Source organism: Eretmochelys imbricata, chromosome 6 (assembly GCF_965152235.1).
Source record: "Eretmochelys imbricata isolate rEreImb1 chromosome 6, rEreImb1.hap1, whole genome shotgun sequence".
NCBI classification, from domain to species: domain Eukaryota; kingdom Metazoa; phylum Chordata; order Testudines; family Cheloniidae; genus Eretmochelys; species Eretmochelys imbricata.
The window spans coordinates 42,222,660-42,249,906 of record NC_135577.1 but is presented as its reverse complement, the minus strand read 5'-3'; the positions used below and the strand labels follow the sequence as shown (position 1 = coordinate 42,249,906).

At 42.0% G+C, this 27,247-nt stretch overlaps 1 protein-coding gene across 1 annotated transcript in view; it reads right to left on the bottom strand.

Moving 5' to 3' along the window:
- DCDC1 (doublecortin domain containing 1) overlaps window positions 1-27,247 on the bottom strand; it is a 411,407-nt gene that overhangs the window by 372,753 nt on the left and 11,407 nt on the right. The window contains 1 exon segment of the mRNA XM_077819961.1: window positions 3,535-3,594. Within this exon segment, the coding sequence (XP_077676087.1) occupies window positions 3,535-3,594 (60 nt within the window).

Genomic DNA, 27,247 nt, shown 5'->3' with positions numbered 1-27,247 from the left:
ACCTTTTGTTGTTTTAACCCTTTCCTCTCTGTTTGGTACATGCCTGAGGTTACGTAAATAATACTTTGTTTCAAAGAGGCTGTTTTGAATCACTGTATTTTCATATCGATCATAGTCTCCCAAAGAGAAGTCTATAACAGGAGTCAAAACCCAACTAGATCTGTTGGGAAACACTTGCTAAATAGAAAAGGAGTACTTGTGGCGCCTTAGAGACTAACAAATTTATCTGAGCATAAGCTTTCGTGAGCTACAGTACCTAATGGGAAAGCTAAAGTAAACTTTATTAATTAATCCAAGTAATTATAAAATCCCTTTTACAAATGAGGCTACTGACGTTTTTAAAGCAAGCCAGATTTAGCACTATAGTTGTATAAAAACTAACTACCAAGCGGATAGCAATAATTTCAGCATTTGCAAATGTTTTCTTTGTTTGCAGTATGAACCCCTAAAAACACAGGCTAAATAAAGAAAAATCACAACCTGGGAAGGATTTTTGAAATCAGGCTCTTTAAGCTATAGTTTATCATCACTCAGGGCCATATTCTGCTACCCTATGTCATGCGGAGTAATATCGTACTCCTTAAGTAGTCCCATTGGAATTAATGGGAGTATCTAGATAGAAAGGCACAGCACAAAATGCCAATGGTGGCAGAATCTGATTCCTAGAAAATGGAACATGAAGTCTTTATTCTTTGCTTCTGGGTTTTTAGTTAGATATATCCTTGAACAGTTTACTCTTGTAGTCTATACTAAAAAAGGCAAGAAATACAAATTGCAATTACTAATTTATTTATCATCTACATTTTTTCATTTTACCATAGTTATCTTCTGTGATTAAAAATGAAACAAAATAACATCTCTCAAACATTCATTTCAACCACTGAATGTTCCTTAGAGGACTGTCCTTTTGAAAACAGCTCTGCTATGTGACTAGTCTTGCAATTTTTATTCTGTCCTAACTCAAACAAAACTGGAATAGAATACAATGGGAGTTTTGCCTGAGCTAGGACTAAGGACTTTGGGAATGTGTTTTCAGATAGTAATGGGCAGGTAGTAGGTAGAGATATCAGACATATTTAGTGGTAATGGTCAGAGGAAAGTAAATAGATTTAACTGTTCTTTATATCAGAAAATACTATTTTTTTAAGAAGAAACTACAACAGAAAACAAATGTTAAACAAAAGTATAGTAGAATTCATTCTATACTTCCAAAGAAAATAAGTGCATCAAAGCCAATTAGCCCAGTGCCCCCTTCCCACAAACACATGGGAACATACCCAATTATCTTGAAAAAAGCCAATTAAAAATAAAATGAATAATTTGAATACCAAAACTTCTATAATTCATTTGATAATTACATTTCTCCTGAAGCTGCTGTTAATGTAAACTGTGAAATACTGTCGATCTATCATGTTTATAAGCATCATAGACAACATACTCATTCCTCTGTTGTCTTTAAATGTTACATTGCAGTTTGCACTAACAAGTAATCAAAATGACATTAAACATGCCTCTTTTTGATACAAGTCTTCAGATAACATTTAGAATCTTCAAAAAACTGAATATTCATTTTATGTTCATCAGGATAAACATCCAGTTAGTCACAGGGATCCTTTTCTTTATTCTGCCATTACAAAAAAAAAAGTAAAGAAAAAGAAAAAAGGATATTATGTTCATAGAAACAGAAATGTAGGGCTGGAGGGGAGCTCAAATGTCATGTGGGACTGTGTCAAAAGCCATACTAAAATCAAGATATGTCTACAGTTTCCCCCATCCACTAGGTCAGTATCATAGAATATCAGGTTGGGAAGGGACCTCAGGAGGTCATCTAGTCCAACCCCCTGCCCAGAGCAGGATCAATCCCCAATTAAATCATCCCAGCCAGGGCTTTGTCAAGCCTGACCTTAAAAATTTCTAAGGAAGGGGATTCCACCACCTCCCTAGGTAACGCATTTCAGTGTTTCACCACCCTCCTAGTGAAAAAGTTTTTCCTAATATCCAACCTAAACCTCCCCCACTGCAACTTGAGACCATTACTCCTAGTTCTGTCATCTGCTACCACTGAGAACAGTCTAGATCCATCCTCTTTGGAACCCCCTTTCAGGTAGTTGAAAGCAGCTATCAAATCCCCCCTCATTCTTCTCTTCTGCAGACTAAGCAATCCCAGTTCCCTCAGTCTCTCCTCATAAGTCATGTGTTCCAGTCCCCTAATCATTTTTGTTGCCCTCCGCTGGACTCTTTCCAATTTTTACACATCCTTCTTGTAGTGTGGGGCCAAAACTGGACACAGTACCCCAGATGAGGCCTCACCAATGTCAAATAGAGGCGAACAATCACGTCCCTCGATCTGCTGGCAATGCCCCTACTTATACATCCCAAAATGCCATTGGCCTTCTTGGCAAAAAGGGCACACTGTTGACTCATATCCAGCTTCTCGTCCACTGTAACCCCTAGGTCCTTTTCTGCAGAACTGCTGCCGAGCCATTCGGTCCCTAGTCTGTAGCGGTGCATGGGATTCTTCCATCCTAAGTGCAGGACTCTGCATTTGTCCTTGTTGAACCTCATCAGATTTATTTTGATCCAATCCTCTAATTTGTCTAGGGCCCTCTGTATGCTATCCCTACCTTCCAGTGTATCTACCTCTCCTCCCAGTAACCCTGTCAAAGAAGGAAATTGAGTTAGTTTGGTATGATTTTTTCTTGACAAATCCATGTTGGCTCTTACTTATCACCCTATTATTCTCTAGCTGCTTACAAATTAATTGTTTAATAATTTATTCAAGTATCTTTCTAGGTACCGAAGCAAAGCTGACAGGTCTATATTCCCCTGGATCCCCTTTGTGCCCCTTTTTAAAGACAGGTATTATGTTTGCCCTTCTCAACTTTCTCCTCTGGAACTTTCCCATCCTCCATGATTCTCAAAGGTAATGGCTAACAGTTCAGAGATTACTCATGATTAATTACTCATGATTAACAGCAGTTCATTACATGGGTGTGCATGATGTGAATGTGTACAGGAGTGGCTGAGAGAAAGGAGTTTCCCCCTCCCCTACATAATCCACATAAGGTCCAGGCACAACTGTAGTCTTGGCACTCAGGGGGATCAATGGGGTCTCTTCCATACTGTCCCAGAAGTGCATATTGTTGGTCTATGTATTGTCGGCGCTTAGAAAAAAATCAAAATATAAGATTGTTTGTATTACATGCTTTTGTAATTTTAAAATGGGTCAGGTCACAAATTGAATATGTCCTCATTACTGTTGCAACCCTGGAGGACTAGTTGGATTATAATGCTGGGTATATACGTTTGAGATATGTCATTCTCAATATAATGAAGAGTGAAATGTTGCTGGTGAATATGTTTGTCACCATGAGGAAGCATTCTTTTCTACTACACTTACTAATGTGGCACCTTTGGAAGTCAAGAGCCAGGTTAAGAACCTTGATGTCACTTTCAACCATGCCCAATTGCCAGACTTGGTATGGAAATGTTTTTACTGGTTGCACAATTTTTGTAGGCAGCCCTCTTGATTACCTTTTTCTCCTGAGACTGAGGCTTGATTATTTTAAATCCCTCATAGTAGTCACTTAAATTCTGTGAAGAATGCAACAAAACATTTGTTCACAGGACTGAGCACATTTATACCGATGTCCATCCTGCAATATTTATATTACCTGTGTCTACAGAGTCTAATGCTGCACCAGCTGGACTCAGTAGGGCTTCAGCTGTTGATTTCAATGGAAGCAGAAGTAATGTAGGCCAATAATTATAGAGTAATAGAATCACAGAATGTAGGACTGGAAGGGACCTCAAGAAGTCATCTAGTCCATCCCTCTGAGCTGAGGCAGGACCAAGTATATCTAGACCATCCCTGACAGCTCTAACCTGTTCTCAAAAACCTCCGATTGCAGAGATTCCACAAACTCCCTTGGAAACCTATTCCAATACTTAACTATCCTTATAGTGAGAACATTTTTTCCTATGATCTAAACTAAATCTCCCTTGCTGCAGATTAAGCTGATTACTTCAAGGAACATGGAGAACAATTGATCACCATCCTCTTTATAAGAAACTACAACGTATTTGAAGACTGTTATCAGGTCCCCCCTCAGTCTTCTTTTCTCAAGACTAACCACACCTAGTTTTAACAGTTTCCTCCTAGGTCAGGTTATCTAAGCTTTTTACCATTTTTATTGCTCTCCTCTGGACTCTCTCCAGTTTGTCCACATCTTTCTTGAGGTGTAGCACCCAGAACTGGACACAGTACTCCAGCCGAGGCCTCACCAGTGTGGATTAGACTGGAACAATTACCTCTTGTGTCATACATACAAAACTCCTGTTAATTCACTCTTGAATGATATTAGCCTATTTTTTTTTTTTGCAACTGCATCACATTGTTGGCTCATATTGAATTTGTGATCCACTATAACTAGAGCTTTGTGTCTGTCACAGAGGTCGCAGGAGTCACGGATTCTGTGACTTTCCCTGACCTCCGTGACTTCTGCAGTGGCCAGTGTGGCTGACCGCAGGGCTGCCCAAGCAGCAAGCTCGGGGAGCAGCTGCTCAGGTGGCCCCGGGGACAGTCACACAGGCCGCTACTGGAGCAGCTCTGCGGCCAGCCTCTCGGGCGGCACCGCAACCAGCCGCACCGCCCACTGCTTGAGCTGGCAGCTGGTCCTGGGTGAAGTTTTTAAGGTCAAGCTTGACAAAGCCCTGGCTGGGATGATTTAATTGGGGATTGGTCCTGCTTTGAGTAGGGGGTTGGACTAGGTGACCTCCTGAGGTCCCTTCCAACCCTGATATTCTATGATAGAGCAGGTTCCCAGAACAGCAGCTGCTTCGGCGGCTCCCAGCAGTGCTCCCCAGGGCAGCCAAAGCCACTGCTGCTCCGGTGGCTCCAGGCAGCGGTCCCCGGGGTAGACAGAGCATCCAATGCTCTGGCAGCCCCCAACAGCTGGTGCTGCTGGCCGTGGGCCCCCTTCCGCAGTCGTGGCCCCCCAGGGCACCCCTGCAGCAGTGGCCCCCACAGCAGCGGCCTCCTGGGATGACCCCTGCAGCAACAGCCGCTCAAAGATTTAGTCAGGGGTATTTATAGTATAAGTCATGGACAGGTCACAGGCCATGAATTTTTGTTTATTGCCCATGACCTGTCTATGACTTTTACTAAAAATACTGTGACTAAATCATAGCTTTAACTAAATCCCCCAGATCCTTTTCAGCAGTACTACTGCCTAACCAGTTATTCCCATTTTGTAGTTGTGCATTCGTGAATAGATTTAAGCTAGACCTATCGGCTAGGTGTTTTCAGAGTTAAGGGCAGGGATCTGCTATATTAACAACCTTCTCTTTGAGTATCTACCTGGAGGGTGTCTGTATTCTCACTTCACCCACCTTACAGGGACTCTACAATAGAATGAATGACCAGGTTTGAGGTATGGAATTTGAGGTTCATAGAACGATATAATCCTAGTCTTTAAGGTCAGAAGGGACCATTATGATCGTCTAGTCTGACCTCCTGCACAACGCAGGCCACAGAATCTCACCCACCAACTCCTGTAACAAACCCCTAACCTATATCTGAGCTATTGAAGTCCTCAAATCGTGGTTTAAAGACTTCAAGGTGCAGAGAATCCTCCAGCAAGTGACGCGTGCCCCACTCTGCAGAGGAAGGCTGTCATAAATATAAGGGGAAGGGTAAACCCCTTTGAAATTCCTCCTGGCCAGGGGAAAGCTCCTCTCACCTGTAAAGGGTTAAGAAGCTAAAGGTAACCTCGCTGGCACCTGACCAAAATGACCAATGAGGAGACAAGACACTTTCAAAAGCTGGGAGGAGGGAGAGAAACAAAGGGTCTGTGTCTGTCTGTATGCTGCTTGGCCAGGGATAGACCAGGAATGGAGTCTTAGAACTTTTAGTAAGTAATCTAGTTAGGTATGTGTTAGATTATGATTTCTTTAAATGGCTGAGAAAGGAATTGTGCTGAATAGAATAACTATTTCTGTCTGTGTATCTTTTTTGTAACTTAAGGTTTTGCCTAGAGGGGTTCTCTATGTTTTTTAATCTAATTACCCTGTAAGATATCTACCATCCTGATTTTACAGGGGGGATTTCTTTATTTCTATTTACTTCTATTTTCTATTAAAAGTTTTCTTGTAAAAAACTGAATGCTTTTTCATTGTTCTCAGATCCAAGGGTTTGGGTCTGTGGTCACCTATGCAAATTGGTGAGGCTTTTTATCCAACATTTCCCAGGAAAGGGGGGGTGCAAGTGTTGGGAGGATTGTTCATTGTTCTTAAGATCCAAGGGTCTGGGTCTGTAGTCACCTAGGCAAATTGGTGAGGCTTTTTACCAAACCTTGTCCAGGAAGTGGGGTGCAGGGTTTTGGGAAGTATTTTGGGGGGAAAGACGCGTCCAAACAGCTCTTCCCCAGTAACCAGTATTAGTTTGGTGGTGGTAGCGGCCATTCCAAGGACCACGGGTGGAATACTTTGTACCTTGGGGAAGTTTTGACCTAAGCTGGTAAAGATAAGCTTAGGAGGTTTTTCATGCAGGTCCCCACATCTGTACCCTAGAGTTCAGAGTGGGGGAGGAACCTTGACAAAGGCAAAAAAACCCCAGGGCCTCTGCCAATCTGCCCTGGGGAAAAACTCCTTCCTGACTCCAAATATGACGATCAGCTAAACCCTGAGCATGTGGGTAAGACTTACCAGCCAGACACCCAAGAAAGAATTCTCTGTAGTAACTCAGATCCCACCGCATCTAACATCCCATCACAGGCCATTGGGCATATCTACTGCTAGTAGTCGAAGATCAATTAATTGCCAAAATTAGGCTATCCCATCATATCATCTCCTCCATAAACTTATCAAGCTTTGTCTTGAAGCCAGATATGTCTTTTGCCCCCACTGCTTCCCTTGGAAGGCTGTTCCAGAACTTCATTCCTCTGATGGTTAGAAACCTTCATCTAATTTCAAGTCAAAACTTCCTGATGGCCAGTTTATATCCATTTGTTCTTGTGTCCACATTGGTACTGAGCTTAAATAATTCTTCTCCGTCCATGGTATTTATCCCTCTGATATATTTACAGATAGCAATCGTATCTCCTCTCAGCCTTCTTTTAGTTAGGCTAAACAAGCCAAGCTCATTGAGTCTCCTTTCATAAGACAGGTTTTCCATTCCTCGGATCATCCTAGTAGCCCTTCTCTGTACCTGTTCCAGTTTGAATTCATCCTTCTTAAACATCGGAGACCAGAACTGCACACAATATTCCAGATGAGGTCTCACCAGTGCCTTGTATAATGGTAATAACACCTCCTTATCTCTACAGGAAATATCTCGCCTGATGCATCCCAAGACGGCATTAGCTTTTTTGACGGCCATATCACATTGGCGGCTCATAGTCATCCTGTGATCGACCAAAACTGTGAGATCCTTCTCCTCCTCTGTTACTTCCAAGTAATGCGTCCCCAGTTTATAACAGAAATTCTTGTTATTAATCCCTAAATGCATGACCTTGCACTTTTCACTATTAAATTTCATCCTATTACTATTACTCCAGTTTACAAGGTCATCCAGATCTTCCTGTATGATATCCCGGTCCTTCTCTGTATTGGCAATACGTCCCAGCTTTGTGTCATCCACAAACTTTATGAGCGCATTCCCACTTTTTGTGCCAAGGTCAGTAATAAAAAGATTAAATAAGTTTGGTCCCAAAACCAATCCCTGAGGAACTCCACTCGTAACCTCCTTCCAGTCTGACAGTTCACCTTTCAGTGTGACCCGCTGTAGTCTCCCCTTTAACCAGTTCCTTATCCACCTTTCAATTTTCATATTGACCCCCATCTTTTCCAATTTAGCTAATAATTCTCCATGTGGAACCGTATCAAATGCCTTACTGAAATCGAGGTAAATTAGATCTACTGTGTTCCCTTTGTCTAAAAAAATCTGTTAATTTCTCAAAGAAGGAGATCGGGTTGGTTTGACACGATCTACGTTTTGTAAAGCCACGTTGTATTTTGTCCCAATTACCATTGACCTCAATGTCCTTAACTACTTTCTCCTTCAAATTTTTTCCCAAGACATTGCATACTACAGATGTCAAACTAACAGGCCTGTAGTTACCCGGATCACTTTTTTTACCTTTCTTAAAAATAGGAACTATGTTAGCAATTCTCCAGTCATACAGTACAACCCCTGAGTTTACAGACTGATTAAAAATTCTTGCTAACGGGCTTGCAATTTCATGTGCCAGTTCCTTTAATATTCTTGGATGAAGATTTTCCGGGCCCCCGATTTAGTCCCATTAAGCTGTTCGAGTTTGGCTTCTACCTCAGATGTGGTAATATCTACCTCCATATCCTCATTCCCATTTGTCGTCCTACTATTATCCCTAAACTCCTCATTAGCCTCATTAAAGACTGAGGCAAAGTATTTGTTTAGATATTGGGCCATGCCTAGATTATTCTTTACCTCCACTCCATCCTCAGTGTTAAGCGGTCCCACTTCTTCTTTCTTTGTTTTCTTCTTATTTATATGGCTATAGAATCTTTTACTATTGCTTTTAATTCCCTTTGCAAGGTCCAACTCTACATGGCTTTTGGCCTTTCTCACTTTATCCTTACATGTTCTGACCTCAATAAGGTAACTTTCCTTGCTAATCCCTCCCATTTTCCACTCCTTGTAGCCTTTCTGCTTTTTCTTAATCAACTGTCTGAGATGCTTGCTCATCCAGCTTGGTCTACAACTCCTGCCTATGAATTTTTTCCCCTTTCTTGGTACGCAGGCTTCTGATAGTTTCTGCAACTTTGACTTGAAGTAATTCCAGGCCCCCTCTGCCTTTAGATCCACGAGTTTTTCAGTCCAATCCACTTCCCTAACTAAATTCCTTAATTTTTTAAAGTTAGCCTTTTTGAAATCAAAAGCCCTTGTCACGGATCTATTTTTGTTTATCCTTCCATTTAGTTTGAACTGAATTAGCTCATGATCGCTCAAACCAAGGTTGTCCCCTACAATCATTTCTTCTATGAGGTCCTCACTGTTCACCAAAACCAAATCTAAAATGGCATCCTCTCTTGTCAGTTCAGCAACTACTTGCTGAAGGAATCCATCAGCTATCGCACGCAGGAAAATCTGAGCCCTATTATTATTACTAGCACTTGTCCTCCAGTCTATATCTGGGAAGTTAAAGTCTTCCATGATCACACAATTCCCATTAGTATTTACTTCTTTAAAAACATTAAAGAGGTCTCTATCCATATTCACATCAGATCCCGGTGGTCTATAACACACCCCAAGCACTATCCCAGGGCAGACTCTTGTCGCGCTCTTCCCCAATGTGATTTTTGCCCAGACAGACTCTGACTTATCCATTCCATCACTTCTTATTTCTTTACAGTCATTGATATACAATGCTACTCCACCGCCTTTGCCTTTATTTCTGTCTTTCCTAAACAGCACATACCCTTCAATACCCGTACTCCAGTCATGACTACTATTCCACCATGTTTCTGTTATCCCTATAATATCTGATACTTCCTGCACCAGTAGCTCTAGTTCCTCCATTTTATTACCTAAGCTTCTCACATTAGTGTACAAACATCTTAATTTTTGCTGTTTGGTTTCGCTCACATTCTTTACCCAATTGGGCACAGACATTCTACTGCCAATATTACCTATTAGATTGGTATGTACACTGCCCTTCCACCTTATGTCCATTCTCCTACCCACGGCTGTGTCCTTTCTTACTTCATTGTGGAACTCACTTTCCCTGATTATCTGCCTCAGGTCATCACATCCCAATGTTAAAGAGACTGAAAATATACAACACTTGCAGTCCCTGTAGAAAAAAAAACATACCTCTTCCACACCCTAAGTATTTAGTATTTTATTTGGATTTTTTAATATGTCTTTTATAAGGATTTGATTGTTTGTTATAATTCTTTAAGTGTTTGCATAGACCATAAAGTATTATAGAGGGGCACTTATTAAATACACATTTTTGCTCTTTCTTTTTTAACCTGGGTATAAGAGAAGTGAGACTATAAAATACATGTTAAAACCAAAAAATATGTATGGTATATTTCTTTGAAAAGCTGTTCTCTATCTCAGAGACAGCCTAAACACTATTTAACGTTGTTGCTGTGGTAACAACAGGAGCATAAAAACCAAACAATTTTCCCCCAACATGTTTCCAATTTTTTCATATACACGTTTTATATGTAATGAGCTATTCTGTCCTTTTCTCACTATTTTGTACTTCAGTGTGTAAATAAGAGATTCCCAGTTAACTATGGTAAGGGAAATCTTGCACAAGTAACCTAAAATGTTCTACCTTTAGAGTGCTTGACTTTGCAATCTTAAAGTTCTTTTAACACAGATTTTTGTAATTAATTTTCTAAGATTTTAAATAGCAAACTGAAAACCCCCAGAAATTCCATTATGTAGAACTACACTGACCCCGCCACATGGGTGAGCATCAGGACTGGAACCTTTACATCCAGTGCACAAACCTCTACTTTTTCAGCTAACATAGTAAGTAGTGCCAATAGTGGGCTGTTATGCTCTATGTGGCCCAATCACTACAGATGAATAAGACATATACTTAGCCAGTGGGTATCACAGCTATTTGCTGACAGGCAGAGGACCACTGAGACTCAGGAATCCTGGGTTCAATTCCAGATTCTGAAGAGGAGCATATTGCAGTGTTTATAAACCCTTCTGTCCCTACCCCCACCCTGTTCCTATCCCCTCATCCTTCCAGTTCTCCTCCTGTCCTCAGCCCTTATTCTTATCACTTTCCTAAAAGAAAAGGAGTACTTGTGGCACCTTAGAGACTCACCAATTTATTTGAGCATGAGCTTTCGTGAGCTACAGCTCACTTCATCGGATGCATACCGTGGAAACTGCAGTAGACAGTATATACACACAGAGACCATGAAACAATACCCCCTCCCACTCCACTGTCCTGCTGGTGAAAGCTCATGCTCAAATAAATTGGTTAGTCTCTAAGGTGCCACAAGTACTCCTTTTCTTTTTGCAAAGACAGACTAACACGGCTGTTACTCTGAAACCTATCCCTTTCCTGTAGCTTTTGCCCATTCCCCCTGCTTGTACCCTGCAGCCCCACCTCTTTCTGCTCCTATCACCTCTCCCAGACACTACCTTGTTCCACACTGTGCTCCTAAACCCCTCCTCTCAACTCTATCTTCCTCTGCTCCTTTCTTCCCCTTCCTCAGCTCTTGTCCTTGTCTCCATCTCTACTTTTATCCTGCTCTCTCCCACTGCTGCCCTTGTCCCCACTATGCTCCTCTCTCTACCTCCCCAGCTGCTGTTCCTTTTCTCTCTGCTCTTATGTTATCTCCCTTCTGCTCCTGCCTCTTTCCTTGTCCGCCGTCTGCTTCTTAACCCTTTACATTTGAGTCAGGGTAAACTCTCTATATCCTCCATGCTGCTTGGGTGCTAGCAGGAGGCATGGAGAGCACAGGAAAGATAATTTCCCTGATCTTAGCTGAGGTATCCCATGCCACAGTGGTTCCTGGCAGCTGGAAGGTGCAACTGTAGGGAAAGCCCTGCTCAGCCCTGTAATCATGGGATAGGACATGCTCAGGCACTCTGTTGAGATTCTTCATGCACACTCTGTTTGCATGTAAGAGCTCTATGGGGATGGAGCATACTCAGTGCAGATGAAATCTACACAGAATTTAGCAGCCAATTCTAATGAGCCTCTACTGATTATATGCAAACTGTGTTTTTTCAGGGGATTATAACTTGGTAAAATTCGAGGAGATTTTCATGGGGGCTGCAAAAGGGACATCTCTATGACTGGAGCAACACCCCTGCTAAATTTCAAGTGCCACTCCAAAACATGGAAGTGCTAGCGCTTCTCAGTGAAATAGTTATAAGAATTTTTTAACAAAGACAAAGTAATATATTTTACACTAACTGCCATTATGCAGAATTCAAAGAATCTGCCTAATATATATATATATTAAGGCTGTCAAGCGATTAAAAAATTTAATCGCAATTAATCGCACCATTAATAATAGAATACAATTTATTTTAATATTTTTGGATGTTTTCTACATTTTCAAATATATTGATTTAAATTACAACACAGAATACAAAGTATATAGTGATCACTTTATGTTTATTTTTGATTACAAGTATTTGCACTGTAAGAAAACAAAAGAAATAGTATTTTTCAATTCACCTACTACAAGTACTGTACTGCAATCTCCTTATAATGAAAGTTGAACTTACAAATGTAGAATTATGTAAAAAAAAAAGCATTACAAAAAAACAATGTAAAATTTTAGAGCCTGCTAGTCATAGAATCATAGAATATTAGGGTTGGAGGTCATCTAGTCAACCCCCTGCTCAAAGCAGGACCAATCCCCAACTAAATCATCCCACCAAGGGCTTTGTCAAGCCTGACCTTAAAAACTTATAAGGAGGAGGATTCCACCACCTCCCTACGTAACACATTCTAGTGCTTCACCACCCTCCTAGTGAAAAAGTTTTTCCTAATATCCAACCTAAACCTCCCCCACTGCAACTTGAGACCATTACTCCTAGTCTGTCATCTGCTACCACTGAGAACAGTCTAGATCCATCCTCTTTGAAACCCCCTTTCAGGTAGTCGAAAGCAGCTATCAAATTCCCCCTCATTCTTCTCTTCCGCAGACTAAACATCCCCAGTTCCCTCAGCTTCTCCTCATAAGTCAAGTGTTCCAGTCCCCTAGTCATTTTTGTTGCCCTCCGCTGGATGTTTTCCAGTTTTTCCACATCCTTCTTGTAGCGTGGGGCCCAAAACTGGAGACAGTACTCCAGATGAGGCCTCACCAATGTCAAATAGAGGGGAACAATCACGTCCCTCGATCTGCTGGCAATGCCCCTACTTATACATCCCAAAATGCCATTGGCCTTTTTGGCAACAAGGGCACACTGTTGACTCATATCCAGCTTCTCGTCCACTGTAATCCCTAGGTCCTTTTCTGCAGAACTGCTGCCTAGCCATTCGGTCCCTAGTTTGTAGCGGTGCATGGGATTCTTCCGTCCTAAGTGCAAGACTCTGCACTTGTCCTTGTTGAACCTCATCAGATTTCTTTTGGCCCAATCCCCTAATTTGTCTAGGGCCCTCTGTATCCTACCCCTACCCTCCAGCGTATCTACCTCTCCTCCCAGGTTAGTGTCATCTGCAAACTTGCTGAGGGTGCAATCCACACCATCCTCCAGATCATTTATGAAGATATTGAACAAAACCGGCCCGAGGACTGACCCTTGGGGCACTCCACTTGGTACTGGCTGCCAACTAGACATGGAGCCATTGATCACTACCCATTGAGCTCGACAATCTAGCCAACTTCTATCCACCTTATAGTCCATTCATCCAGCCCATACTTCTTTAACTTGCTGGCAAGAATACTGTGGGAGACCGTGTCAAAAGCTTTGCTAAAGTCAAGGAACAACATGTCCACTGCTTTCCCCTCATCCACAGAGCCAGTTATCTCGTCATAGAAGGCAATTAGATTAGTCAGGCATGACTTGCCCTTGGTGAATCCATGCTGACTATTCCTGATCACTTTCCTCTCCTCTAAGTGCTTCAGAATTGATTCCTTGAGGACCTGCTCCATGATTTTTCCAGGGACTGAGGTGAGGCTGACTGGCCTGTAGTTCCCAGGATCCTCATTCTTCCCTTTTTTAAAGATGGGCACTACATTAGCCTTTTTCCAGTCGTCCAGGACTTCCCCCGATCGCCATGAGTTTTCAAAGATAATGGTCAATGGCTCTGCAATCGCATCCGCCAACTCCTTTAGCACTCTCGGATGCAGCGCATCCGGCCCCATGGACTTGTGCCCATCCAGCTTTTCTAAATAGTCCCGAACCACTTCTTTCTCCAGAGAGGGCTTGTCACCTTCTCCCTATGCTGTGCTGCCCAGTGCCGCAGTCTGGGAGCTGACCTTGTTCGTGAAGACAGAGGTAAAAAAAGCATTGAGTACATTAGCTTTTCCCACATCCTCTGTCACTAGGTTGCCTCCCTCATTCAGTAAGGGGCCCACACTTTCCTTGATTTTCTTCTTGTTGCTAACATACCTGAAGAAACCCTTCTTGTTACTCTTAACATCTCTTGCTAGCTGCAACTCCAGGTGTGATTTGGGCTTCCTGATTTCGCTCCTGCATGCCCGAGCAATATTTTTATACTCTTCCCTTGTCATTTGTCCAATCTTCCACTTCTTGTAAGCTTCTTTTTTGTGTTTAAGATCAGCAACAATTTCACTGTTAAGCCAAGCTGGTTGCCTGCCATATTTACTATTTAAAATACAGCCAGCTCTCTTGGACTCCTTTCCCCCTCATGTTATTCTCCCAAGGGATCCTGCCCATCAGTTCCCTGAGGGAGTCAAAGTCTGCTTTTCTGAAGTCCAGGGTCTGTATTCTGCTGCTCTCCTTTCTTCCCTGTGTCAGGATCCTGAACTCGACCATCTCATGGTCACTGCCTCCCAGGTTCCCATCCACTTTTGCTTCCCCTACTAATTCTTCCCGGTTTGTGAGCAGCACGTCAAGAAGAGCTCTGCCCCTAGTTGGTTCCTCCAGCACTTGCACCAGGAAATTGTCCCCTACACTTTCCAAAAACTTCCTGGATTGTCTGTGCACCGCTGTATTGCTCTCAAAGCAGATATCAGGGTGATTGAAGTCTCCCATGAGAACCAGGGGCTGCAATCTAGTAACTTCCGTGAGTTGCCAGAAGAAAGCCTCGTCCACCTCATCCCCCTGGTCCGGTGGTCCATAGCAGACTCCCACCATGACATCACCCTTGTTGCTTACACTTCTAAACTTAATCCAGAGACTCTCAGGTTTTTCTGCAGTTTCATACTTGAGCTCTGAGCAGTGATACTGCTCCCTTTCATACATTGCAACTCCCCCACCTTTTCTGCCCTGCCTGTCATTCCTGAACAGTTTATATCCATCCATACAGTACTTCAGTCATGTGAGCTATCCCACCAAGTCTCTGTTATTCCAATCACATCATAATTTCTTGACTATGCCAGGACTTCCAGTTCTCCCTGCTTGTTTCCCAGGCTTCTTGCATTTGTGTATAGGCACTTGAGATAACTCGCTGATTGTCCCTCTTTCTCAGTATGAGGCAGGAGCCCTCCCCTCTCGCGCGCTCCTGCTCATGCTTCCTCCCGGTATCCCATGTCCCCATTTACCTCAGGGCTTTGGTCTCCTTCCCCCGGTGAACCTAGTTTAAAGCCCTCCTCACTAGGTTAGCCAGCCTGCTTGCGAAGATTCTCTTCCCTCTCTTCGTTAGGTGGAGCCTGTCTCTGTCTAGCACTCCTCCTTCTTGGAACACCATCCCATGGTCAAAGAATCCAAAGCCTTCTTTCCGACCATTGGCATAGCCATTCGTTGACTTCCATGATTTGACGGTCTCTACCCAGGCCTTTTCCTTCCACGGGGAGGATGGACGAGAAGACCACTTGCACCTCAATCTCCTTTTTCCTTCTTCCCAGAGCCACATAGGCTGCAGTGATCCACTCAAGGTCATTGTTAGCAGTATCATTGGTGACCACGTGGAGAAGCAGGAAGAGGTAACGATCCGAGGGCTTGATGAGTCTCGGCAGTCTCTCCGTCACATCGTGAATCCTAGCTCCTGGCAAGAGGCAGACTTCTCTGTTTTCCCGGTCGGGGCATCAGAGAGATGACTCAGTCCCCCTGAGGAGAGAATCCCCGACCACCACCACCCGCCTCCTTCTCTTGGGAGCGGTGGTCGTGGAACCCCCCAACCCTAGGACAGTGCATCTCATGCCTTCCAATTGGAGGAGTCTCCTTCTGTTCCCTTCCCTCAGATGTATCATCTAGTCCACTCTCCACATTAGTACCTGTGGAGAGAACATGAAAACGGTTACTTACCTGTATCTGCGTTGCTGGTACATGGATGCTCCCCTTTCTTCTTCTGGAGGTCACATGCTGCCAAATTTCTTCACCGTCCTCCTGTCCCCACAGTGCAGCCTGCTCTGAATCTTCAGAACGTTGTCCACTCAGTCCTACTTCTTGTTCAGCCAATTGCTCAGACAAACAAGTTTGTTTACATTTTGCAGGAGATAATGCTGCCTGCTTCTTGTTTACACTGTCACCTGAAAGTGAGAACAGGCATTCGCATGGCACTGTTGTAACCGGCATCGCAAGATATTTACGTGCCAGATGCACTCAAGGTTCGTATGTCCCTTCACGCTTCAACCACCATTCCAGGGGACATGTGTCCATGCTGATGACGGGTTCTGCTCGATAACAATCCAAAGCCGTGTGGATCAACGTATGTTCATTTTCATCATGAGTCAGATGCCACGCAGTGGCATAGCCAGGTGGAAAAAACAGGGGGAGCGGAGATTTAAAAAAGGTGCCACCTCTTCGTACTCACCCGATGGCGCTCCGGGTCTTCAGCAGCACTTTGGCGTCGGGTCCTTCACTGGCTGTGGTCTTCAGCACTGAAGAACCCCTCCCCACCCGCCACTGCAATGGTGCCGAAGACCGGAGCAAGTGAAGGACCCGATGCCGAAGTGCTGCTGAAGACCCGGAGCGCCACCGGGTGAGTACCAGGAGTTAGGGGTGGTGCCTTTTTTTATCTCCGCTCCCCCTGACCCACCGCTGAAGACCCAGAGCACCGCTGGGTGAGTACAAGTTTAAAAGGCGCCAAACAATTAAAAAGGTGCCACTTCTGCTCGGTCACGGAGCAGCCGCTGCCCTGCTCCCTCCCTAGCTACGCTACTGATGCCACCAGCAGAAGGTTGATTTTCTTTTTTGGTGGTTTGGGTTCTGTAGTTTTCACGTAGGAGTGTTGCTCTTTTGAGACTTCTGAAAGCATGCTTCACAGCTCATCCCTCTCAGATTTTGGAAGGCACTTCAGATTCCTAAACCTTGGGTTGAGTGCTGTAGCTATCTTTAGAAATCTCACATTGGTACCTTCTTTGTGTTTTGTCAAATCTGCAGTGTTCTTAAAAGTGTTCTTAAAGTAAACAACATGTGCTGGGTCATCATCTGAGACTGCTATAACCTGAAATATATGGAAGAATGAGGGTAAAACAGAGCAGGGGACATACCATTCTCCAGGAAGGAGTTCAATCACAAATTTAATTAATGCATTTTTTTTAATGAGCATCATCAGCATGGAAGCATGTCCTTTGGAATGGTGGCCGAAGCATGAAGGGGAATCCGAATGTTTAGCATATCTGGCATGTAAATACCTTGCACTGCTGGTTACAAAAGTGCCATGCAATTGCCTATTCTCACTTTCTGGTGACATTGTAAATAAGAAGAGGGCAGCATTATCTCCTGTAAATAAACAAACTTGTTTGTCTTAGTGATATAAGAAGTAGGACTGAGTGGACTCCTAGGCTCTGAAGTTTTACATTGTTTTGTTTTTGAGTGCAGTTATGTAACAAAAAAAATTCTAAATTTGTAAGCTGCACTTTCATGACAAAGAGATTGCACTACAGTACTTGTATGAGGTGAACTGAAAACCACTGTTTTGTTTATCATTTTTACAGTGCAAATATTTGTAAAAAAAATATATACTTTGATTTCAGTTAAAACACAGAACACAATATATATGAAAATGTAGAAAAACATCCAAAATATTTAATACATTTCAATAGGTATTCTATTGTTTAACAGTGCGATTAAAACTGTGATTAATCACAATTAATTTTTTTAATCGCGATTAATTTTTTTGAATTAATCACGTGAGTTAACTGTGATTAATTGATGGCATTCCTTCACTGTGAATACTGCAGTCAGATTTAGTCATCCCATCTCAAAAAGGAGGTAGCAAAACAAAAAGGATCCCGACAAAGGAAATGAAAATGATAAGAGGCATGGAGAGATTTCCATAAAAGGAGAAATTGAAAAGATAAGTAGTATCATGTTTACAGAGGAGGAAATATGAGGTTATGTGTTAGAGTTATATAAAATAATGAATACTATAGAGGTCATTCTCATCATAATACAAAATCAAGGAGACATTGTTATGTCATAATTAACATGTGGAGCTCACATTACTAAGACAAAAAGTTAAGCAAGATTTAAAAAAATTATTAGCCATTTAAATAAACAATAAAAACCCTCATGCTTCAAGACATCCTCTAACAGCTTGGGGTTAGGAAGAAATTTCCCCAAAGACATGTTATTGCAAAATTATGCATCATACGTTTTTACATCTTTCTCAGAAATATCTGTCATCAGAAGTACCTTGAATGCAGTGTGGGGTAATGGCTTGAGCACCACAATGGGACTTTAGATACATTGGTTCTATTCCTGGCACTGTAATTGGCCTACTAGATAATCATGGGGCAGTCACTCCACTGCTTTGTGCCTTAGCTTCCCCTTTTATAAAATGAGGATAATAAAACTGAACTTCTTTGTAAAATGTTTTAAAATCTACTGATGAAAAGTGCTGTATAAGAGCTACATGCTATTACTGGGAAGTGTCAGAGCCAAGGCACCCTAACCCTACTAGGATATGTCAATTCTTATGTTCCTAAATTGAGCTAGATGAAGGCACAGAATAACAAATGTGCCATGACTCAAAATGCGTAACTTATATAAAAAGAAAAAGGATTATGGTGCTTGTACAATGGGGCAAAAAAACAAGTTTCAGATTCATATTTTCTTATCTGGGCTAGACTGTGAATTAGACTACATGCCCACTTAGTAACTTGGACTACATGCCCATGAAGTGGAGAAAGTGATAACCCATCTTACACTTTCTACATTTCTGCATGAGATAACTGAGCCCTGGGAACACACACAATAGTGGAAACGGAGTGCCCTTTATTTCTCCCTTTCCCACAATCTGAAACAGGATGTAGAGCCAAAAGCCTACAGTAAGAGCATTAAGGTTGCAAAGTCAAGCACATAAAAGTTTGGAAATGCCAGAGTTAAAGTTGCCTGTACAATCTTAATTTGGCCCCCTTGTACATATGCATTATGATACAGTCTTTAAATACATGATCACATACTACTTTTTCCAAAGGATCTCTGCCTCATTCAGTCCATGAGATGGACCTGCACTGGGGATGAATCAACGCTGTGGGGCTTGCAGAAAGAGAAAGCATGGTCTTGTAGTTAAAGCAGATGAATGCCCCATGGAGAATTGGATTCTATTACTGCCTCTGCCACAGACTTCCTATGTGATACAGGGCAAATCACAGAAACTGAAATTTGCACAAGTCGCTATTGTGTGTTATCAATTTTCTGGGTAGCCAACCTGGGACACCTGGGATCTATTTACAGAAATGCTGAGCACTCCCAACTACAACTGAGGTCAAGGGGAGCTCTGCTCTGAACATATAAAATGCTAAAACACTATGTATTCTATAAAATTAGGCCTAATATTCTCAAACTGGGCACCTAACGGGCATGGATAATTGTAATACTGGTATTTCCTAACTTTTGAGTGCTTGATTTTGCAAATCAATGTTCTTTTAATTTTTTTTTTTTACATAATACATTATAATAGGTAACTGGTGTCCACCAGGGATCTGTACTGGGCCAGTCTTATTTAACATATTCATAAATGATATGGAAAAAGGGGTAAACAGTGAGGTGGCAAAATTTGCAGATGATACAAAACTACTCAAGATAGTTAAATCCCAGGCAGACTGTGAAGAGCTACAAAAGGATCTCACAAAACTGGGTGACGGGGCAACAAAATGGCAGATGAAATTTAATGTTGATAAATGCAAAGTAAATGCACATTGGACAACATAATCCTAACTATACATATAAAATGACGGGGTCTAAATTAGCTGTTACCACTCACAAAAGAGATCTTGGAGTCGTGGATAGTTCTCTGAAATCATCCACTCAATGTGCAGCAGCAGTCAAAAAAGTGAACAGAATGTTGGGAATCATCAAGAAAGGGACAGATAATAAGACAGAAAATATCATATTGCCTCTATATAAATCCATGGTATGCCCACACCTTGAATACTGCGTACAGATGTGGTCGCCCCATCTCAGAAAAGTTATATTGGAATTGGAAAAGGTTCAGAAAAGGGCAACAAAAATGATTAGGGGTATAGAACAGCTTCCGTATGAGGAGAGATTAATAAGACTGGGACTTTTCATCTTGGAAAAGAGGTGAGTAAAGGGGGATATGATAGAGGTCTATAAAATCATGAGTAGTATAGAGAAAGTAAATAAGGAAGTGTTATTTATTCCTTCTCATAATACAAGAACAAGGGGCTACCAAATGAAATTAATAGGTAGCAGGTTTAAAACAAACACAAGAAAGTATTTTTTCATGCAACGTACTGTCAACCTCTGGAACTCCTTGCCAGAGGGTGTTGTGAAGGCCAATACTATAACGGGGTTCAAAAGGGAGCTAGATAGAGTCATGGAAGATAGGTCCATCAATGGCTATTAGCCAGAAAGGGCAGAAATGGTGTCCCTAGCCTCTGTTTGCCAGAAGCTGGGATTGGGTGACAGGGCATGGATCACTTGATGATAACCTGTCTGTTTATTTTCTTTGGGGCACCTGTCACTGGCCACTGTCAGAGGACAGGATACTGGGCTTGACGGACCTTTGGTCTGACCCAGTATGGCCGTTCTTATGTACTTATGTACTAAAATGGCTCAAAATTGCTCAAACATAAACTAGAGACTTCTTATGGAAAAAATGCATAGATAGTTTAGCTAGATAAAGACAAAAATTAAGTCATGCAATCTTTTAAATGATTATATCTGACTGAATTTTCCTCTTTGCTCTTACTTCACCTGCATCACATTCGACAAGGTAATAATTTATGATAATCATATGAAAATATACAATTAATATTCATCACCTCTCATTTCTCATCACTTTAGATGATCAGTAATGCAGAGTGAAAATGCTGTCAGATTTCTAATTGCTTTGTAATGGGCCTGAAATAGGGAAATCATTAAAGACAAACAATCTGTCACTTGTCTGTTACCTTAACTATCTATCACTAAAAAAGAAAACTCATTAAAGAAATTGCTAATGAGCTACAAAAGACTGTACTGAATGTGTCCCGCTGTACACTTTTCAAGAATACAGTAAATCGCTTAAGTAATTCCCAAGACATTTTCAATCATTTTTGTGGAGATTTATTGGAAAACATATTTTGGTGCATTTTTTTAAAGCTACTTGTTCTCATCATCATAGCATTTATTCTATCATATAACAAATCTTCTTGGAGACAAATTTCATTTTTCTTTATGTCAGTGATAAATTTAAGCCATTTAAAGCCAATTCCTGAGGGTCTGAGCACCCACAACCTTGATTTATTATCTTCTCTTTTTAAAAAAAGCAAAACAAACAAAAAAAATCCACCTTGCATCTAATCCATTTAATTTTGAAAATCCTACATCTTCCAAGGGTTTTCTGCAGCCTCATGAACAATGCTTACTTAATCTTGGCATACTCACTGATCTAACTTTATGCAATACTGATTAAAAATGGTTGTCTATTGCTGTAGACAAAAGAGTCATTTTCAGGAGAGGGAAATCAGGATTCAGCACTTCCAATATGAACTGTTTGAATGAATTGTCTACTACAGATGTAATGGAAAAGCCAATTTGGGGAAAAATCCTGCTCCCCTTACTCAGAGAAGAACAATCACATTGAAAGCAATAGGCCAGAAATCACATTGGTGAGACCAATACTGAAATCCTACGAGCAGTTCTGGCATCCATATTTTAAAAAGAATGTTGAGAAATTAGAGCAAGTGCAGAAAAGAGCTACAACAGTTATTTAAGGTCTGGCAAAATGCCCTACAATTTAGTCTTACAGAGAAGTGCTCAGTCATATCGAAAAGAAGACTGAGGGGTGACTTGATTACAGAATATCACAGGGAGAAAATACCAGGTACTAAAGCGCTCATTAATCAAGTGGAGAAAGGCATAACAAGAACCAATGGCTGAAAGTTCAAGACAGACAAATTCAAATTACTAATTATGCACAAACTTTTAACAGCAAGGGTGATTAACCATTTGAACAAACTATGAAGGGAAGTGGTGGATTCTCCATTTCTTGATGTGTTCAAATCAAGATTAGATGCCTTTCTTGAAGACATGCTTTAGTCAGACACAAGTTATTAGATTCCATATGGGGTAACAGGGAGAAATTTAATGACGTGTGATATACAGGAGGTCAGATTAGGTGACCTAATGGTCCTTTCTGGACTTAAACTCTATGAATCTATGTGAGCTGTGTGTGAGTACTCGGCGCTCAGTCCGAAGTCAATGGGACTGTCTGGATGAGTGGAGAGCAGGATATGGCCTTACATCAGTAAATAATAATTGAAATAAATATGAAAAGTTTTTTCTTATAGGTCAGGAATCAGAAAAGCAACCCTATTAAGAACTGTACTAAATCACATGCTTAAAGTTAAGCACGTGCTCGCTTGAATAGGGATGGACACACTTAAGTGCTTTCCGTAACTGGGGCCACAGGAATGAAATACACTCTTTAGCTCTTTAGATATAAAAAATTATTTTCTACCAAATTTCTAATTCCTCAGAGCATATATATTTTATTTCCTCCTTGTCCTGAGAGCCTTTTTGTACAGGGTCGTAAATAATCCAGAGTCTGTATATTTCAGAAAGATCTGTCTTTCCATATTTTGCATAATCTATGCTGTTTCTTTACATGTATTTATCTGTATTCTTGCTATACCTTTTTATGCACATGTACAACAAATATAAAACCAACACAAACAAAATTACAAAAACAAAAATAATCTAATAACCCTAAATGGCAGCTTGCAAAATGCAGGCTATTTACCAAAGATACAAATGTAGGGATGCTTGGAATATTTTAGAAGTTTCATCTTGTTGTGAAGAATGTAAATGAAAAGGGCAAAGTACATCATTTATACATATCTTTTATTGGCCCAATAAAACACAAACTTTGAATTCAATTAATTTCCGCATCTGGAGTAAATTACAAACCCATAACCTTCAAAGATATTCTCCTACTCTTCTATCACAATGCAGCATGATAAAAAGTCACAATCTTAAAAAAACCCTCTCTATTAAAATATTAATTGTTTTAACCAAACAATATTCAGACAATTTCAGCATGGATCTGGATTATTCTATATTAACTCAAACTACGTATCTTTACCAAACAGCAATTTCTAACAATACCTCAGTGTATAATGACATGTCATTTAACAAAACAATTGCTTAATTTTCTCCCATATCATGCTCTTTTACAACAACTAATGATAGCCATTAAAAAAGAATCTACAATATATTCTTAATCAAATATATATTACTTTCTATGGCCCAGATCATGCTGTTCTGTCGACACCTACAGAATGGGGTTCCCATAGAGGAAGTCACCATAAGGTTCCCGTCACAGGGATCATTAGAGTCTCAGGCCCTGTGCTTTGCCAGTGTTGCCAATTTGTGCGATTTTATTAGGAGTCTCATGATATTCAAAGCCCCAGCTCCAGGAGAAAAGTGATTACATGAGAATTTCTGGTTTTATCTTTTAAAAAACTAAGTTTCTAGCCCTCATGACTGTGAAGTAAAACTAGAAAATATGACCCAAGTTCAACCTTCAGGCTCAAAAAAACCTGGATGGCAAATAAATAGAACCCAATTTCTTTAAAATCTCATTATTTTTAAGCCAATTTCATAATGTTGGGGGGCCTGATTCATCATTTTTGAATGTTTAGGGTGGCAATACTGCGTTGCACCACTGCTAGCAAACCTCTGGTTGTGGCTGATACGGGCTAAGAGAATTCCAGACAAACAATTGCAGCTTGTTTTATCTTTTCTGACTAATTTCCATGATGTGCATTCCCCCCAACCCTGTCCACTTTTTCTTGGCCCTCCCACAGTGCAGACCCTGCATGGTCCAGAAGGAAGGATGGTACTGTGGAGGCAGTTCCTCCTTGTTTCCATGCTTTTATAAGAGAGTCAGGGGCCTAGATTCTCGTAGGATCCTAATTCCCATTGAAATCAATGGGAGTTAGGTGTCTAAATAGCTTTGAGGATCTGGGCCATGGTTCTTCCTTAGAAAGTCTGGATGCTTGTTTCTAGCTGGTTTAACAGGGAGGAGGGTCCAGTCAAAGATGTTTTTATTAGGAGGTCACTGTTTTAGAAGAAGAAAAGGTATGCATGCTCAGAAGCCACTGAAAATCCAGCTGGTGGTAGTACCCATTGTATGCTTTTTAATCCAGTTGTTTGCACACTCACCTGGGATGTGGGAAACCCAGGTTCAAGTCCCCACTCTGCTCTAACCACTGAATTATGGGCTATTCTGATGTGGGGCTCCCTGAATATCTCCTGTTGAACCTTAGATAAATACTTTAAAGAGTCACTGGGTCACAGAGCATAAGAGTGAGAATGTCTCTGTAGCCTCATGGTTAGGGCACCCAGATGGGAGGTAGAAAACCCAGAGTCCAGACCTCCTGTTTCAATGACTCATTATTATTTATATACAGTGGAACAGCTTCAACACCAGAGATTTAGGGAGCCCTACATTAGAATATCCCACAGCTCAGTGATCAGAGACTGCTCCTAAGAGGTGAGAGATCCCACTTCAAATCCTTTCTTCCCCATCAGGCAGAAGGGGGAACTGAACCCAGGTCTCCCACATCCCAGATGAGCATGCTAACCGCTCATCTAAAAGTTATAAGGTGGGCACTAGCACTATCAGCACCTCCTCCTCCAGCTGTTTTATGTGGAGTGAGGCCAGTTTCTAACTCATTCTCACAAGAAATAGCATAGGTGCCTAAGATGCCTGACTCTAGGAGAGGGGTTCCAGATTGTGGATTGCTAGCAAAGATAGGTACCTCCCTGCAATCCAGACTTAGGGACCTAACTGTGTAAGAGGGGCAAGGCTTAGCACAAATCCCTCTCATCAGCATCTCACATAGGATAACTTAGGTGGCACCCTGCCTAGAATGATGATTTTTGTGCATCACATTCTTAGGCAACTATCTCTCACCATTCATTGTAAAGGATGCCTAACTCAGGCATTGTGCATCACATTGTTATACCAATGGTTTTCTAGGCTCCAAAAAATTAAAAATCTAAATTCCATAGACTGTCAATGGGATTTTAGCTCCTAAGTGCCTAAATCCCTTTTGAAAATGAAATTTAGGCTCCTAGCTCAGTTAGGCATTGTAAAAGAGCACACCAACATCTAAATACCTTTAAAAAACTGGGCCTAAGTCCCTTTTTGGATCAGAGCCTTTGATCTTACACACAGATCATGTGGATGGATGCTTATGTTTGTGTAGAGCGCTATTGACTTGAATGTGCAGATCCAATTTAAGGATTGGGGGTCTATCAGAGCAATTAAATGAGCTGAACAATAGATTTGAATGTGTAAAAAAGCATAAGAAAGAATCCCAAAAGAGATGGTGAGAACAATATGCGTATTAAAATGTCCAGAGCTGAGAAAACTTTAGAGTGCCCTCCTTCACGTAGTTTTTATAATTTGTAGTTGTTACAAAGACTGTTACAGCATCAAATAGCCTAATTTTGTTCCAATTATTTGACAGACAGTTGAACATGCAGGGGAGTGAGAGTAAGGCTCCTATCCTGCAACTTGTTCTATCCATTCAAAGCCTCATTGACTTCAGAGGTCATTCAGAAAGATATTTTGTTATGCTTATAATGCATTTACTCCCTCTCATTCTGAAATAAAGTACACGCGGGTTAACAGAATTGTACAGCAGACTGTAAAGTTGCATTTTTTTTTAAATTACATTTTTAGGCCTCATAGCTGGGAGGAAAACCCTCCAAATGTGCACTAAATGCAAACTGATGTATGGTGTCTTCTTAAGTCTGCAAACACACAGACTGTAACAGAGGCTCTACTTGCACAATCCTACAACCTGTTTAGTACCCTCCACTCCCATTGTAGCAAATGTAGTTTGAGATTGCTCAGAATTTCAGGACCAGCTATATGATCGTGTACAGCTCTTTTCAATTGGGTGTTATATCTGAAATCTCAGGCTCCGTCTACACTGGCAAGTTTCTGCGCAGTAAAGCAGCTTTCTGCAGCTGTAATTCCCGAGGTGCACACACTGCCAAGCCACTTAGTGCGCAGAAACTGTGCAGTTGTAGTGCTCTAAAAAAACCACCCCCATGAGAGGCATACAGCTTTCTGCACTGGGGCGAGAGCGCTGCGGTGCCAGTGTAGACACCATGGTGATTACAGCGCTGCGATTGGCCTCCAGGAGGTGTCCCACAATGCCCGTTCTCACCTCTCTCTGGTGATCGGTTTGAACCCTACTGCCCTGCCCTCAGGTGACCAACCATCATCCCCACCCCATACATTCCTTTGCAAATTTGAAAGTCCCCTTCCTGTTTGCTCGGTGATGCGTGCAGTGGTTTAAGCGCATCTTTCCAGGTGGTCATGCCTGCTCCACACACCAAGCAATCCCCCGCTTGGAGCAATACCGAGCTGCTGGACCTCATTGGCAATTGGGGAGAGGAAGCTGTGCAGTCCCAGCTGCGCTCCAGCTGTAGGAATTATGACACCTACGGTCAGATTTCACAATGCATGACAGAAATGGGCCATGACTGGGACACATTGCAGTGTAGGGTAAAAGTGAAGGAGGTGCGGAAAGCCTACCACAAGGCGCGGGAGGCAAACAGCCTCTCTGGTGTTGTGCCTAAGAGCTGCCGGTTCTACAAAGAGCTGGACGCAATACTCGGTGGCAATCCCACCTCCACTGTGAAGGCCCCGTGGATACTTTGTTAGCTCATGTGCCAGTTAAGAGTGGACGGAGCCAGGAGGAGGAAATCTGGGACAAAGAGGGGGAGAGGGACTCAGAGGCAGAGGATGGCTCAGAGGCCAGGGATGCATGTAGTCAGGAGCTCTTTTCTACCCCAGAGGAGCCTAGCCAGTCACAGCAGTCATATCTTGGCGAAGCGCAAACAGGAGAGGAGGCCCCTGCTAAGTGGATCTGACTTTGGGAATTGCTGAAGCGATTTGTTGGGGGCAGGAGGGTTGCAGAAATCAGGCTTGTCTCCCACCGCATGCCTATTCTGACTTGCGGAACAGGATGTTGATAGACTCCCTCACTTCAAGGGAATCTCCCTCAGAGATCTCGAGGAAACTCTCGTGGAGATACTGGGCAATCCGCTGCTGCAGGTTCCTTGGGAGAGCTGCTTTGTTTCTTGCCCCATTAACAGTAACTTTCCCGCCCCACTGTGCCGTCACGTGGGGCCGGGGGGAACCATTGCTGCACAGAGGCGAGCCGC